Genomic DNA, 18,628 nt, shown 5'->3' with positions numbered 1-18,628 from the left:
ATATATATGTAACAAATCTGCACATTGTGCACATGTATCCTAAAACTTAAAGTACAATAAAAAAAAAAAATGTTGCATAGAATGCACCAGTGAAGCTAGCTGAAACTGGAGTTTTCTTTGTGAGGAGAATATTAATGGCATATTTATATATTGTATGTCTTCTCGTGTGAATGTTTAGCGATTTGTGTCTTTTAAGGAATTTGCCATTTCATCTAAGATGTCAAATTTACTGGCATAAAATTACTTATAATGTTTCACTATTGTCATTCTAATATCTAGAGCATTTGTATAGACATCATCTCTTTTATTAATCGCATTACATTTTTCTCTTTTTCTTCATGTCTCTCGCTAGAATTTTGCCAACTTTATTGATCTCTTCAGGAAAGCAACTTTTGGTTTCATATATTTTCTCTACTGCTAGTCTATTTTCAATATCATTTATTTCCTTCTTACTCATTTTTTATCTCCTTTCAACTTTGTTTTAATTTGCTCTTCTTTTTCTGGTTTCTTAAGGTGAAAGAGGAGATTATCAATTTTAAAACTTTTGTTTTTATACAATAAGTTAGAATCATAAATTTCTTTCTAATCACAACTGTAGTAACCCCTAAATTGGAATCTGTTGTGTTTTTATTTTCCTTTGGCTCAAAATATTTTCTAATTATTTTTTATTGATCAATTTGTTATTTAGAAGAGCAAATTTAATGACAGAACACTCTCTCTTATTTTCTTCTTGAAACTTTCTTTTTGTTTTCATTTTTAAGTGAGAAATATCTTCTAGGTTTGTTTTTCTATTAAGGATTTCTGTTTAGTTCAGTTTGGTTTTCCATCAGCATCTGCAGTATTTTGTTCTATTGTCTTTTGGTTTGCTTTTTTCTGATGACATGTCTGTAGTCATTCGTTTTTACTATGTGTATAATATGTAGATGTAATGTGTCTTTTAATTTCTGATGATTTAAAATTTTTTTCTTTATCATTGGTTTTGTATAATTTGCACATGATGTGCACTAGTGTGGTTTTATTGACATTTATCTTGCTTTCGTTATGTTGAACTTTAACTTTTTCATCAGATTTAGAAAATTATTGGCCATTATTGCATCAAATATTTTTTGCAAGTCTCCTTGCCCCATTCTGACTCTAATTACAAATATGATAGATGTAGCTATTGGCCTATGGTTAATTTAGGTTCTACTTTCTTCATCCTTTTTCTATTTGTGTCAAAGTTTCTACTGATATTGTTTCAAGTCCACTGATCTTTTCTTCTGCAGCCTCTAATCTGTTTTTAGTATTTTCCAGTGAAGTTTATATTTCAAATATTTTATTTTAAATTCACAAAGTTCTTTTATAAAAATATATTCTCTTTGTTTTCTCTCTGCATTCATTCTTTTCTTGATGGCTTTATGTATTTGTAACAGCTAATTTACTGTATTTGCCAGTGATTTCCATCATCTCTGTCATTTCTGAGTCTGTTTCTATTCACTAATCTTTCTCTTATTTATGAGTTATTTTTCTACTTTCTTCACAAAGCTAGTAATTTTTTATTAGATATCGACCATTGTGACATTTACATTTTGAAAGCCTGAGTTTTGTTGTGATCTTTTAACAATTGTTGGACTTTGTTCTGGCATATGTTGTAGGCAGGTTGACCATTTCAAGACTTTTAAAGAAATATTTTTAGTGTATATTTGAATGACCTTTGCTCTATGGCTAGTTTAGCACTACAAAAGGCAGGACACTTCTGGGATCTCCTCTAAATGTTCCACTACTCTGCTGATTATAACTTGAGCAACTCCCACCACTCTGTGAGCTCCAGCATTGCCCACACTCATGAAGCATCTTCCTATGCATACTCAGCTAGGTATTTTCAGCAGCCCATTCAGGGTGATCCCTCTTCCAGCCCTATGCACATGTCTTTCTCCAGGTGGCTTCTTCATTTCCAGTTCCATCTTCCCATAAGCCTCAATTCCATAAAATTCCATACCATTCCTCAACATTCCATAAGCTTCAATCTTTCTGAATATCATTTTCTGTCTCCTCAACTCAGGGATATCATTGTATTATGATTAGTTTATTCCTTATTGCATTGGAGTTCAGAAATTTCTGTTAACAAGAAAGCCAGAGAACTCACAACACTAATTTTACTTGTTTCCTTTTTTCAGGGATCAGAGACCCATGCTGGCTATTGTCGAATGTCTGGAAACTGTTGATTTGTATATTTTGTCCAGTTTTCTTTTTTCTTTCTTTCTTTTTTTTTTTTATTAAGGGAAAAAAGGGAATCAGGTCTATTTCCAGTTACTCCATGGCCAGAATAAAACCAATTTAAAATGTCAAAGGTTTATCATTGAACCAATATGATTGAATCCAAACTACTTAGAAAAAAATAAGAGTTATAATCCAATTCCAGTCTGCCCCTCTGGCCTCATATAGTTTTTCTTTTTTAGTAAATGTTTTGTTCCAGCCATGATGAACACTGTTTATCTTGCAAATGTGAACATCTTTATGCGTTCTTATGTTTGTATATACACACTTGTTTTTCTGAAAATGTCTTCTCATTGACTTCCTCTTGTCCTGAACTGTGTGCACTTTTACTAGAGAAATAATCATAGACTGTTATAAGCATGTAATTTTATGTTTCTCCCATTGGACTATGCTGTCTATGTGTAATCTCAGGCACATCAAACTACCTCTTTTGTAAGTAAATATCTTCCCCTATAATATATATCTGGAAGACTAGATGTTCTAAGAGATTTTTTACATGTTTAAAATGTAAAGAAACTCTGATTATTTAAACATTAGTATATTTCCAAAGAAGCTATCCTAAGCATTTAATTTTAAATGCTTAAAAAATGGTGAATATTCACTCAGAGAAACTAGAAAAACAAGAGCAAACCAATCCCAAAGCTACAGGAGAAAAAAAAAACAACCCAAATCAGAGCTGAACTGAATGAAATGAGAAATGAATACGTGAAAAAGCCTAAAAAAGATCAACAAAATCAGAAGTTGGTTCTTTGAAAGTATAAATACAATTAATAGACCACTAGATAGCCTAATAAAAAAGAGAGAAAATTCAAATAAACACAATCAGAAATGACAAAGGGGACATTACCACTGACCCCATGGAAATACAAAAAGCCTTCAGAGACGATCATGAGTGCCTCTATGCCCACAAACTAAAAAACCTACAAGAAGTTGATAAATTCCTGGACATACACACCCTTTCAAGACTGGAACAGGGAGAAATTGAAACCCTGAACCCTGATTTATGAAATTAAATCAGTAATAAAAGGCCTACCAAATAGAAAAAGGCCGGAACCAGATAGATTCATATTCAAATTCTACAAGATGTATAAAGAAGAGCTGCTACTAATCCTACTGAAGCTAATCCAAAAATGAAGGGGAAGGGATTCCTACCCAACTTATTCTATGAGGTCAGCATGATTCTGATACCGAAACATGGCAGAAACACAGTGAAAAAAGAAAACTTCAAGAAAACAGTGGCTGGGCCTGAATGTCAAGGGTGAAGATTCCCTTCAGCTAAAGGTCACAGCCAACTTGTGGTGACTCCATAGGAACAGGGCTGGTGGAATAAACAACCCAGAGCAGTTTTCTCCCTCTTTCCAGTTGCCTACAAGATTTCCTTTGGTTGAATCCAGTTGGAAGCCATGGGGCAACAGAACCTAAGTCATCTGTAGAAAGTACTTCTAGGCCGGAGAATATCGAAGAGAAGAATTGAGAGTTAAAAGTGGTTCTGAAAAAACAAATGGAAGATGCCCAGGGCACTGAGTAATATTCCATTAAAATTTATTTACGGACTCCCATTATTTGTTATTTATAATGTCTTTTTCTATTTTCAATAGCTTTGTCATAATATTCTCCATTTAGAATTATTTTCTCAGTATAAACTACAAGAATGAAAAAAGTTACAAAAGAATTAAGTTTTTGCTAGGCATGGTGGCTCACGGCTATAATCTCAGCACTTTGGGAGGCTGAGGCTGGCAGATCACCTGAGGCTGTGCGTTCGAGACCAGCATGACCAACATGGAGAAACCCCGTCTCTACTAAAAATACAAAATTAGCTGGGCATGGTGATGCATGCCTGTAATCCCAGCTACTTGGGGGGCTGAGGCAGGAGAATTGCTTGAACCCGGGAAGTGGAGGTTGCGGTGAGCTGAGATCGCACCATTGCACTCCAGCCTGGGCAACAAGAGTGAAAACTTTTTTCTCAGAAAAAAAAAAAAAAAAAAAGAGTTAAGTTTTGACTATTATTTTTAATATGTTATAATTAACATTTCTACCACATTCTATCTTTATTAGTGATGTAAATTTTTAATGTTATTAATTTGTTAGGAAAAATTACATGGCAGTAGTTTCTTCTGCATTTCTTTGATAACTAGTGGGTTTAAAGGTTTTCCATGCTTGTTAAATATTTTCCTTTTTCTTTTTTAAATTTTCTCTGCATGCACTATTCTACTTCATGTGGCCCCAAAAGGAGTTATGACTTACTCATTCCTATATTTGCTTTTATTGACCCAAAGATTTACTTGCCATTGACTATAAATTTTATCTCCCTAAGTAATTATCCTTTGAAAAGAAAATTAAGCACTTGGCCGCTATTCATAGCCTTTTCTTGTTTTTGTTGACCTTGAGACAATCATGATTGGCTTCTGAACAGGAAAATAACATGATTTCCCTTAGACAGAAATGTTTTGTAATTTGCAGCAGAAGTTATTAGAAAAGACATTGCCTTGTAACAATAGGATAAAATTAAATTAAAATCAGACTGAAAAATTTTTAATCATCCTTTGTTAAAGGCAAGATATACAGTGTAACACAAATTGTTATTGATTAAGTGTGTCCTATATGTCATGAATATTACTCATCTTCACTGTAAACACATTTGTTTATTTGCCTCGGAGGACGTTGATCTTATGAGATGTTAACACACTGTCTGGGATCCCACAAAAAGCATGTGATAGACTTATTTTATACACTGATTGTTCTATCTATGAGATTCAACCTTCTTTCCATTTTATCAACCATACTGTCTATGATCATTATTGTTGCTGTTAGAGTTAATATTGAATATATTTGATTTGCTTAACATAACCTTTTTAAGGTTTACACTGAAGACGGAAATAATGAAATAAATAGAAACTAAAATGTATGCTAAACCATCTTCCAGCCACACAAAACCCCAACACAAACTTAGAAATTTCTTGTTGCCTAGGGCATGCACTAAGTGTCCATATGACATTATTTGAACAATATAAATGGACTTGGTCTGTTTTCTCAAAATGATATTTGTCATTCAACCTCACACTTTTTTACCTATATATCTTCTAAGTCAAGTCACCTAACTGACTCCTACTTAAGTAAGAGTACGCAATGCAAGAGGCAAAAGCACAATAGAAAAAGTAGCTATTATATTGTAGTGAATTACAAATCCTATTCTCGAGTCAGACTGTCTCATTTGATCCCTGGTTCTGCCATTTATTAGTATGACTCTGGCCAAGTTATTAATACTTAACCTCTTCTAGACTAATTTTTCTCACCTGTAAAAAGGGATAATCAAATTAACTATCTCAGAGGTGCTCCGAAGTTTAAATGAGTCAATAAATATGAGCCATTATTAGATTATAGTAGCTTATGTGAAATCATCACAGAATAGAAGCACTGATTAAATAAAACTTAAAAAATGAAAGAAGGATACAAACGTGGAAGAAAGGAAAGAGAAAGGAAGGCAGGATGAAATCTGGTTATTCATTTTTAAGATAAGCTCAACCATGCATTTATTTATCTACTTTACTGTAAGTTCTTGAACACGACACCCTTTCAATTGTACCCTCCGACTCTGTCACATTGTTTGACAAAAGTAGGTGATCTCTTAACAAATATACAAATGAATAAATGCATAAATGAAAAAGTGCATATTCAAAACTAGAAGAACCTGGATATCTGGAACAAACAGGATAGAAAATATATAAAATAACAAATTTTTCATAATTTTCTGAAATGCCTTCAAAAGGTTATTGTGGAGGAATAACTTATGTGAGGCCCAGGCAAGAATGCACCAGAACATTAAGAGGCCAGTAAGCTAAAATGTACCTGTTTCATCAATAACTCTATTTGATTTAGGTAGTAGATATCCTATTTCGGGCATATAAGATTCACCTCCCGCCTGTAACATGGCTCACATCTCTTGCTTTACTGTTTCTCTTACATACATAAGGTCAAGTTGATGGTATACATACAGCTTTCCTCATGGTGGGGATGTTTTGAACAATAATTTATAGAGGATATGACTCAGAATAGATAACATGATGTCTAAGACTAATGCCAACCATAACTATTTTTAATTGTCTTCTTGTGTACTCACTTGCTGGGTTGTCCGTACTATGTAGGCTGACCACTGGGACCCTTGGACCTGGAATTTAAAAATATGTGTGTAAATATTTTTAAAAATGTCTAAGTAATAATAATTAGAAAGTTTACATAAAAGTTTTTTTCCCCCAAATGGAAGCACTTCGTGGTTAAAACATAACAAAACAGAAACCAGACAACTAGCTTTTATTCCTATTTATAAGCATTTTATTCAGAAGGGTAAGAATGTATGAGAAGGAAACTATTTGCAGAGATTATTGTTAAGATTCTCTCTTCCCCCAAATGCTCTATATTTCTACGGTTTTTTTTATTGTACTCTAAGTTTTAGGGTACACGTGCACAATGTGCAGGTTTGTTACATATGTATCCATGTGCCATATTTCTATGTTTTTAGCCAATTCTGCATGCTTTCTCTTTATCTCTAGTCTTTTATAGACTAGCCAGTGATGTTCAGAAAGCTGATTCACGACCCTTTCACCCCTTATCCACTGATCCAAGATCAAATTCTATTTGCCACTCAGCCAAAAAAGAAAGCATGCATATTTGAAATAGTTCATCCATAAGAAAGGTTTAAAATTGGGTGGTAATTATATATTAATTTAAAAATACGTTAACCATAATCTTCAAATATTTAAAATACACTAGCTAATTTGTTACTGTAAAAAGTTATCTTGAAACTTCCCTTCTCTAAGGAATCCCATCTAAAACTAATGTTTTTTTGTTTTTTTTTTTTCCTGGTGTCATTAAACAAGGACTTCTTTTTTGATTACTTCATTTCATATATCAAGAGAAAAACAATGTTAAAAAGTAACTCTTGGTATATCTCTCATTGTGTCTTAAAAAATGACAGCTTAATATACCAGCCGCAGTAGTGGCACTCAACTCCTCATATTATAAGAGGACACATGAATTCTATTTAATCTCTGGAAAATACAATATCATATTAAAAGAAAAATGATTTCTATGAATATATTGTAGAGATACTGTATAAACATGTAAGACTACGCATATTGTTACAAGATAGAAGAAGTAATAATGGTGAATGTAATTGCCCAGAACTGAAGAACTCTGAAGCAGGGGAATTCAGTTTCCATAGGTCCTAAATTTCCATAGATCCTAAATCTCTTGACAACCAAAGCATTGTTTTAACAAGAAGACTAGACTATTACTTTTCCTAAAGACTAGGTAAATTAGTCTATGATTGTGGCATGGCCTCACTGATATAAATATATTTATTCACCTTTTAAAGTTGCTCATGTTCAAATAGCACTTATTAATTATGTGTGCATGTTTATTGACTTATTCTCATTTTTTATTTCTCTACAAAATATGTAAAAAATTGTATCTCAGTAAATCTATATATAATGTATTTAGGATTAACGAAAATTTATAAATTAAGATTATGAAATCATCTAGAGTAATAGTTGCTGATACCAACAGATATTGATTAAATACCATGAATAAAATACATTATATCAGAATTCATGTATTATCTTACCTTCACAGAATAATAAGAAATGTTGATTCATGGGACTAAAACTGGCATCAAAATATGTACATTGTTCTTTCATGAAATTACATGAAATGCATTGGCGATTCAATAATCCTTCAGTAGAAGCACTGGAGAAAGAAAAAGGAAGTTATTATAGAAATGCTACTATTCTAGGCACTTGAATGTGTGGTGTTCATATTTAAATATAATATAAACAGGGGAGTTACATCGGTGCTTGCATAGAGGTTCATTGTAAACTATGAATCACTTTATACATAAAAAGTCAACTTCTATTAGTAATGTTAAAACATACACATTTTTCTTAATCTATTAAAATTAAAATTATGTATTATTTTATGTATGTAATATGTATGCTTGTATGTATGGCTATAAACAAAGAACTGATTTCAATGGAACTCAAATTAACTTACTTTTTTTGCATTTTTAATAGATATTTCTGTGTAAAGTCTTAAAGGGAATTTCCCACAGAGATTATTCAATATTTGATACATACTAATTGAAAGAAGGAATGCATATTTCCACAAGTCAAACAAAAAAAATCAAGCTCATGATTTTCTAAATTAAACATTCTAAACATTAGAATTTGGGATCAGTGCCAAATTTTCCCCATCATTTACTTGCAGAAAAATTACTGATTTAAAAAAAGTTACATTTGTATTATAACACATATAACACTAACAACAATACATACTTTGAGATAATGAGGTGGTAAAAAGAAGAGTCATCACCATTTTTATTTTACAACAATGGTGCTTAAGGTTACAGGAGTTGAGAAATTAATATAAGATTAAATTTCATTTATTGAATTGTTTATTTAATAAATAAGTCTGAATGCAAAATTTGGTAGGTCAATGGATGAAAACACTGTTGAGAATACCTTTAAAAAAACTTGATCAGACAAAAGGTCTCAATTTCATTTTGGAATAAAACATGATTTTTGGTTGTATATTTATAAATGAATAATATTCACATTGATTTTGATGTGCAATATGCTGTAGGTATGGGGATTGGAACAGGGGTGTTAAGGCAGATACAAGAAACAGTTCACAAAATCACAATTCCATATTTGAAACACTGTGAGATTATTACAATCCAAAAATTTTCTTATAATAGTCAAAACAATTAATATATACTAAGCACAAATCATATTAGTTTCACTCATGATAACTTATAAAATATTCACAGTCAATTTTTTTCATTTTATAAAATTTGGGTTAAACCTGTATAACATAACATTTGTCATTTTAAGCATTTCTAAGTGTACAATTCAGTTTCATTAATTACATTCACAATATTGTACAATTTTCACCACAGAAAAGCTTAGAAAGTATCCCAGTTGCATACAGCTATTCAGTGCCATACTAAGATTTAAAACCTTTTTCTCTCTACTCTTCCATAAAGCTTTTAGATCCAAGTTCCCTGGAGATTTATGTGGTATTTTCTCATTATTTACATTATGAGATTGCTGAAATAAAGAGACGCAAATTTTGAGACAAAGAAGGTAACAATGACTACAGTAGCAGTCCTACTCCTGCAGGGGTGCCTAGTGCCATATATTAAGTCAACCAATGATCATTTTTATAGCCTGGGCAAGACATTGATTGCATTTTCTGGGTCAAACACTAACATTATCTTACAGTCAAGCCAACTGGCATTTGATGAGCTATTTAAGGGAAAATTTATTGGTACTACATTTTCTTTATAACACTGTCAACTACACTAGTACATGTCAGAGATATATTGACTGTTCTGCCTCAGTCACTAGAGAGATAAGACAAGCACACAAATCTAAGAAGTCATTATGATTCAAATCACATTTTAGACTAATCATGGGAAGAAAGATTGAGGCAGTTCCATTTGCTGAACTTGACCAAGTCTAATTTTCTGATGCTGTCATTTTTCTCTGAGTTTTATAAAATGGGAGTTTTATAAGATATAAAGTGATTCTACCTCTCTAAGCTACAGTTTATGGCTACTGATATCAATCATAATGTATGTTTCAAGAAAGATAAGCTTTAGGTCACCAAAAGAAAAAGTGACCAGTAGTTTGATAAAGATCCCAAATCCAAAATTCAAATCACTATCTCTATATAAATAGCTTTGCTTCCTAGAAGTCAGAATTAAGAACATGGGTTCCAGGAGGTCCAAGAGAACAAACTAAGAATATAAAAATGATGTATTAAGAAAGGTGATTAAAAGGACAAGGTTGCTTCTGATGAAAGCAAATTGTGTATAAATAAGAGTGTGGGGGGTGACGTAGAGGAAGTTGGGGTGCTTTAAACATGCATTTTTACTCTCAAAGGAAAGTCAATACTACTCGGTAAGAATTAGTGGTGACACTTCTTCAAACATGATGAATTTCCCCTGAGAATATGTCATGGTAGTTTTGACACTTTAAAAATGGATCTGTGAAATGGAAATTAGAACGTGTATATAAAGTCTAGAATTAATAGGTTGCTTGCCAGTCAAAAATAAAAGTCATTCTTGTGAGATCCTGGTGAAAGCTTTCTGAGTGAGGAGACATTTTAATACTAAATAGGTGTGGGCTTAAGCCTTTTTTTTGAGCATAGTTTTGCATTTGGGAAAAGTGAACAGATGTAATTATTTTCCATGTATTGCTTTATTTTTAGCAAGCAATGAGCGTTCCTTATTTAAATAAGGATGCCTCCTCCTGCAACAATCTCACTGGGTTTTATGAACGACAAGGCAAAGAGGGAAAGCTTCCTGCTTGATACACTAGACTAACTGTTCACAACGACGTTATATTGTACAAGAATAAATTTCACCTGTGCCACATTAATGCACTGAAAATTCAAAATGAGACGTAGCAGAAGATGAAGGCACAAGGGAAAATATGTAAATGTCTCTGATGTGGAGAGTTGAGAGAAACAAGACACAAAAAAAGATATTAAGAAACTGCAAAAGCAGGTGAAGAAAAGAATAAGGAGACAGCAGAGCAGGAAGGAGCAAGCAGGGCTCCATTGCCTCCAGTCCTGTCAAGGGAGAGACTGGTGCAAGAGTGTGAAGCTTTGTCATGCAAAGTTGGCTCTTCCTAGCCATGTTGAAAAAGACATTTCAAATTTTTCCTTCCCTTCCTTCTGCTACATAGATAGCCACTGAGAAGCCAATCTGTGTAAGGAGATCCTTGCACACTGCTTACCTGTATAGCTGCCTTCCTCTGGGAGAAGATTCAGTGCTCAGAAAGTAACTGTTCAGGAAAGAAAACAACACGAGCATTAGACACAGATCTACTTTTTGTGATCTGCGAATTTTGTTACATTGTCACATTGAATCTTGAATTCACATTGAATCTTCACCTGAATTTTCACATTGAATCTTCACTTGAATTTTTAAAACTGTCAAAATACAGACAGGAGTTGTTTTGCTATACAAACACAGGGCTTTGATCAAACTATGAAACATATTTTTTCCCCGATAAAATCATCCTTTTTCATAATCTCTCTCAATCACTGTGTGTGTGTGTGTGTGTGCGCACACATGCACGCACACGCGCCTCTGTGTAAGATGTCTCTGTGTGAAGTGTGGAAGAGGTCTTTAAAGAAAGGTTATTCTTTCCACGGCTGGCTTGTTTTGACTAGGACTATGGTAAGCAAAACATAATTCCAGTAGAAAAGATGGCATTTGACAACCCTGACTTGCAGCCTGACTAGAGAACTGAAAACACTCACATTTTTTGAGTAGTTTCATCATATGCCAAGATCTTTATCACTTCCCAGTTTCCTGATGTCAGATGCCGCACAGTAATTTGCTCACTTTTACTCTGCAAAGAAAAAGAAAATACTGATTTTCCTTTTATTTAAACAGCATCTCTCTGGTAAACACGAATGTACCAACTGCTTGTGACACTTTGAATTCTTTAATTCTCAGTTAACATTCAGTTTTCTGTTCCACAACTCAAGAATGAACCTGCATTCCTGTAAACACAGATCAAGGCAGGTAGGTTAGTGCCTTTATTACAATTATAGAAAAGTCATTCAGAAAACTCCTCCAGGTGAGGGTGAATCAAGTATACCATGTTGATGGCAGCATTTGATACCAAGGTAGTACTTTAATCACTCTCATCTAAATGACTGGCAGCTGTACAGTTAGCTTTTTTTAAAAAAAATTTTAGAACAAACTTTACTCCAATAAATACTCAGGTTTGTATTCATTTTAACCTTTGCAGTATGGTCATTGTTATAAGATTTGCCATTTAATGCAATATTTTTTTTTTTCAGAGATGAATTCATGTTGATGAAGGTAATTAGCTTGATCAATGCTTCCAAGGTGTTTATAGGACTAACATTTTAATATGTAAAAAACAGGTAGTAGTATTGTCTAAAAAATATATATTGTTTGACCCAAAAAGTATTCTTAGAAATACTATCATTCTATTCCTTAATCACTTTATGTAGTTAGAGCACACTGATTAGAATGGATTAGAAAGATTTGGAACCAACCCAAATACCCATCAATGATAGACTGGATAAAGAAAATGTGGCACATATACACCATGGAATACTATGCAGCCATAAAAAAGGATGAGTTCATGTCCTTTGCAGGGACATGGATGAAGCTGGAAACCATCATCCTTTGCAAAGTAACACAAGAACAGAAAACCAAACACTGCATGTTCTCACTCATAAGTGAGAGCTGAACAATGGCGCCTGTCAGGAAGTTGGGGGCTAGGTGAGGGATAGCATTAGGAGAAATACCTAATGTAGATGACGGGTTGATGGGTGCAGCAAACCACCATGGCACATGTATACCTATGTAACAAACGTGCACCTTCTGCACATGTACCCCAGAGCTTCAAGTATAAAACAACAACAACAACTAAAAACCAAAAAACTATTATCTCTGGTTTTGTGTATACTCAAGCTACTTCACTCTGATTCCTTATCTCAGTGCCGATTTTAAAGGGAATATTACTACTGCTCCATTATCAATTATGCTATATTAATAAAACTTTTGGCAAGTGCCTTCATCACCTTAAAGAAATTCCCTTTATTCCTAAATTTCTAAGGTTTTTGAATACTGATTTTGTTGAATTTACTTGGATCCTATGTCTGCATCTATTAAGGTGATTATAATTTTCTCATGAAAATTTAAATGCAGTTAATGATCTTATATATTTTTGAAATTTTAAGCAAATTTTGCATTCCTGTTCAAAAAATAAGAGTTAATTTTTTAAATGTATTAAATAAGTCAACTTGTCAATAATTGGTTTAGTATTTCCAAACTTTCTTATGCTGTCTTTTCTCATACTGTCTTAATTTGGTTTTGGTTACAAGATGATACCCATGTCATAAATTGTACTAAAGGTATGCCATGTTTTCTCATTTTCAAAATAATATAAAATTGGAAGTGCGTATTCCTAGAATATTTGGTGAGATTCACTTTTAAAAACAACCTTTCCCTGATGTGAAAAATCTTACATCACTGATTCCATTTTCTTAACACTATGGAGGATTTTGACTGTTTCTTAAATCTGATTTGATTTTTCTTCTAGATTGCATCCATTTCTCCTAAATTTCAAGTTTATCAACGTAAAGTTATTCATAGTATTCTTTTAATATTTTTAAATCTGTAGTTTTGTCCCTTTCCATTATTTATAATTTGGAGCTGTCCAAGTTATTATTACCCTTGACAGCTCTTATAGATTTAATTACTTTTTCCACATAACTTACTATTTGTTTTATCATACTGCTTTATTTCATGTTTGCTTACTAGCTTAATAAGTGCTAGTCTTTCATTTCCGATTTCCTTTCTTTTACATTTGAATTTATTCTCTTCTTTTTCTAAATTCTGACATTGGCTATATACATAATTTCATATATGCATATAAAATTATTGCATATATTAAAATTATTGTTTATATGTATTGCATATTTTGGTATATGTAGTATTTTCATTTAGTTTTAAGTATTTGCTGATTTCTTCTTGAAACTATGAATAGAAATTATATTTTATTTCCAAATGTATGACCTTTTAAATGTTATAATTTGTGCAATTCAATTGCACTGTCTTCAGAGAATGTAATCTGTCAGCTGAGTAACACTTTCAATGCATTTTTGGTAAAAATAAATTCAGAATTAGGTTCAGACGGGATAGTTTTATTATAACATCTATTTTCCCATACAACTGAAAGTGTAAACTAAAAGGGCATTCTATACTTTACTACACATGTATACTAAGAGAATCTTCCTTTGAAAAATTTTCTGTCTTATTGGTATGTATTTGCATTTCAATATCTAGCTAAGTAGTCTATTTTATGTTCTTAGTGGAAGTTCTCTAGACGTCTAGCTGTTTAAGGTCAACAGCAAGCCTGTGACTTCTTTATATCACCTTTGTATACTATCTGATGTACTACTGTGATTTACAAGTATTTGTTGACTAAAGGTATAAGTGCAAAGACACCCAATTTGTGAGACATGAAACCCGCATAACCCAAAGGCTGGCACGGAGTTCTAAAGTCATACATTTTATTGCCAAGTTCACACAGAAAAATAACTCAGTGGATAGCTCCTCCTTCTTATTTCCAGGCCCTGCTTTGAATGAGCCAAGGACAGGATACTAAAATTTCAAGGTTTTAGTGCATCTTTGATGCCAATTTCAAGATAAAATAATCTCAAAACATTAAAAAAGTGAAGAAACTTTGCTCAATCTTTCAAAATATCTGGAGACACTTTTGGCCCACAGATTTCTAGGTTAATTATTTTCTCTGTTTTTCAGAGTATTTTGGTGTGTGTGTGTGTGTGTGTGTGTGTGTGTGTGTGTGTGTTTTAAGGACAAATGAGATACAACATTAAAATTGGCATGAGTAAAAACCCAATGCTTTGAAAAATGTTTGAACACAGTATAAAAAATATTATATATGATTTACTTCAATGATCCTTTTAGTTCAAAATATTACACTTTCAAGTGTAGGACCAAAAATCTCTTGTTGGAAGCCTTAATAACAACCATACAACCTTTTGATTTTATTTTAAACAGCTGTAATTGCCTTGCTTGCTTTTAATCTACCAGGGTAGATATAGTATGGGGAATAAGCTGAACCCCCATTTTGCATGTAATAGCAAAGATTTACTTTCTGATAATCTACGTAAGACTGTCACAGCAGTGAGCACATTAATTTTGACCTGGTTAATAATCTTAATACCAATCAGAATATGGTAGATGACTGAACAACAGTTAATAAACATCAAGGGATTTGAGCAGATTTCACAAGGGGATGCGTGTACTTCAGTTAGGTTTTTAAGCACCTTCAGCAGAAATACAATCACAGGAAAGATCACTTAACAAAGCAGGAAAGAACAGCATTCTTTTCTCCACAGTAACATTTCTTTCTTTCTGTGCATCCATAATCTCTGTAATATTAACTTGGTAGAATAGAAATACTGAATATAAATATAAAAGTGTAGTGGACTTTTGATAAAGGCAATATGACAATGGATTTTAAATTGAACTAATATTTCAACTTTAATTTCAGACTAAAAAGCAACAAAACTCGTGCGTTCATTCATTCTTAAAAGAGGGCTGGAAATTTGGAATAGAGTTTTTATTTGGAACGTTAGACATCAGACAAGTGCCCTTGAATTCACAGAGATTTTATCTTGCTCAAGGAAGTTAAATATTAGTTTTATAATTCTATTTACAAATTGGAAACACATGGGGTATCAATAACAAGTTTAACGGTGCATGTGCTTTTTACCTAATTACACATTATTCATTCAAATTTCTTATATTAAATTTTAACTTTTATAGCTTCTAAATAAGGGAAATGTTGTAGTGCTTAAAAATAGCATGCTTTAATTTGCCATCTATTCACCACATGAGATGAGCTAATTGTTTTCAGACAATGTCCTAATCAGATGCAGCAGTGAAACTTAATGCAAAAACTTTACTGGGTTGATTAGGTGATAAAATTGTGGATTGGGGGCATGCTATTTTCCACAGTATTTGTAGTGAATAATGCCACTTAAAATTGTTCCAAGTGAAATCATCAGCTCTCAGGGGCAAAACTTCGTATTGCTGAATAGAGAAAGTGAATGGATTCACCAACATATAATTTTTCATTTAACACAATTTTAGAAGATGACAGGTCCATTCCTTACGCCTACGAATCTGAACGACTGAACACAATGAAAACTCTGCTTACTCCATATTTGAGAGAAAAAGGTGCTATACCTTTGATAAAAACCTATCTCTTCACTGCAGCCTGAATTGCAGGATGTAGAATGTTACAGTTACTGAGATGAGAATTCAGAAGTTTGAAGTCTACATAACAAATATTTTTCAGGGAGCAAAGGGGCGAATATCTGAAGTGATCACAAGTTTAACGGTCTGGGGTAAAAAGTTTTGTATCAGTGTATGACTCAGGAAGTACATAAACTGATAGTAATATGCATACAAAACACTGTATCCAGAAGAACAATTTCTTTAGCTATATAGATTTCCAGAAAAGCCATAGTTTTATTTAATATTTTCTTTAATGGAATATATGAAAGTGGAGAAAACACTCACAGATTTTGCTTTCATATATTCATACTGAAAGTGATCTGGAAATACATATATTAGGGCTTAGAAATCTTTTACTTTTGGTCCAGCTATTCCAGTTTTGTTAATCAATACTAAAGAAATAATCCACAATATCAATAAGCTTTATATACAGTGACATCTATCATTACAACAAATTGCCACTAAATTAAACACAGAACAACAAATAATGGTTATTGATGCACATCCAGTCAACTCAATATTAATCTTCTAAAGAATTATTTTTCAAAATTATTTAGCATTGTGAAACAAGCATGCGCTTAAAATATAAATTTGACATATCAAGATGCAATACTGTAGTTAACATAAAATTACAATAATGTTTAAATGAAGAAAGACTGGAGGAAAACACATGCATTCTTTTCTCTTTTTATTTGTATCCTTTGGAATCACTTTAACAAGGACAGCTCTTGTAAATGAGAAAAAAAAAAACCGCTAAAATGTATGTAATGACGGCCATCACTCTCCATAATGAAAACAGCTTGAAAGCAATAATTTTCTAGCTTGGTCTCTAATTAATGATTTTTATCTACTTACTGATAATATGAGAGAGCAAAATGTTTGCAAAAATTTAGTAATTTCATTTAGTAAGGTACTTCAAACAAATAAATATATTCTGAGTGAACTAGTAAGCTCTCAAACATAGGTAAGCGCCAAGTACTGCAAAGGTGATCTGGCTGACTGTTGGCTGCCAAGGCCTCAGTCCTGTCATTTCTCGCTTTTCGGGCACAACAATTTTAAGTAGAATTATGTAGCATGGCAAGGGAAGGAAAGGGGGTAAAAAGTCATCAATGCTGGCATGCATTACTGTTTAGGCAGTAAATTACTATTTTTTGGAGAGCCAATTTGGCATTACACATCAAAACCTAAACAAATACATATATATGGATATACTCTGCCTGGGTATCTTTTAACATCTAGAAGTATAATTTTGTGGGAAGAATTGTAAGTAATGTGTTTATAAGGGCTTTTAACTCCGAATCATTTCTAACATCAAAATATAGAAATAACTTTAATGATGAATAAACTTGGATAATTTAAATACAGTACAGGCCAGGTGTGGTGGCTTATGCCTGTAATCCCAGCACTTTGGGAGGCTGAAGCAGGCGGATCACCTGATGTCAGAAGTTCGAGACCAGCCTGGACAACACGGTGAAACCCGCCTCTACTAAAAATACAAAAATTAGCCAGGCATGATGGCGGGTGCCTGTAATCCCAGCTACTCAGGAGGCTGAGGCAGGAGAATGGCTTGAACCTGGGAGGCGGGGGTTGCAGTGAGCCGAGATCGTGTCACTGCATTCTAGCCTGGGCAACAAAGTGAGACTCTGTCTCAAAAAATAAAAATAAATAAATAAATACAGTACAGTATGTCTGCTTGATGTAATGCTGAGCAGCTATTAAAATCACATTTAAGAAAAATATAAAATGTTAAATATTAGGAATACAATTAAATGTTGTAAGAAAATGCTCATTAATTATTCTTTTAATGTTACAAATCTATATTATGCTTGAACTGCAATCTTTAGGGGAAAATTATATATTTCTCATGCAAAAAAGAATTTAAAATATACATAGTAATGGATTAAAAGTGTGAGAATATGAGGTGATGATATTGTGGGTGATTTTATATACTCCCTTATCAGTTTATTCAGTTTGAATTTTTCAGAATTTTATAGTGAATATATGTCAATTAAGCAGTCATACACAATTCATAAATACCTTTTTTGTAAGCTATTTTTAAATTGAGGCAAGGTGATTCAAACCATTTCCTAAAATAACATATATGATTGTGTTTGTATGTGTTCAAAGTTATGTATAAATTGTATTTACCTAGCACTGACTTCTGACTCATTAGCAAAGTAGACTAATTTTAATCAATTGCCAAAATATTCACAAATAATCATGCAGTCATGTTCATTTCTCAATGAGGCAAACCACAAATTACCTAAACAACAAACAGAATAGAAAAAAAAGTTTTCTACTTCAATGAAGGCTTTGTTATACTCCATATAGAAGAGGAACCAAGTAAACACAGTGTAAGAACTTTACTAAGTTTTTCTTCTGGACATTTCAGAAATACAGGAATTAGCCTACACGTTAGGCTGGTTTGATTGAGAAATAGAAGGTATTTCTTCCCTAGGCTTATAAAAAAAAACTCTTGCTTTGGGTGTATAAATA

The 18,628-nt window shown here is 32.7% G+C and overlaps 1 protein-coding gene across 3 annotated transcripts in view; it reads right to left on the bottom strand.

Moving 5' to 3' along the window:
- The window catches only part of DPP10 (dipeptidyl peptidase like 10), a 712,528-nt gene that overhangs the window by 57,296 nt on the left and 636,604 nt on the right, over positions 1 to 18,628 (bottom strand). For all 3 annotated transcript variants that reach the window (XM_032146023.2, XM_058434272.1, XM_032146025.2), the window contains 4 exons: positions 11,581 to 11,672; positions 11,052 to 11,099; positions 7,877 to 7,998; positions 6,374 to 6,421 (listed from right to left, as the gene is read on the bottom strand). In XM_032146023.2, coding sequence (XP_032001914.1) covers positions 6,374 to 6,421; positions 7,877 to 7,998; positions 11,052 to 11,099; positions 11,581 to 11,672 — 310 coding nt within the window. The remainder of the gene's footprint in view (positions 1 to 6,373; positions 6,422 to 7,876; positions 7,999 to 11,051; positions 11,100 to 11,580; positions 11,673 to 18,628) is intronic.

This window comes from Hylobates moloch, unplaced genomic scaffold, assembly GCF_009828535.3.
Source record: "Hylobates moloch isolate HMO894 unplaced genomic scaffold, HMol_V3 SCAFFOLD_24, whole genome shotgun sequence".
Taxonomy (NCBI): domain Eukaryota; kingdom Metazoa; phylum Chordata; class Mammalia; order Primates; family Hylobatidae; genus Hylobates; species Hylobates moloch.
Note: the sequence above shows the minus strand (reverse complement) of the source record. Positions and strands in the feature narration are given on the sequence as shown.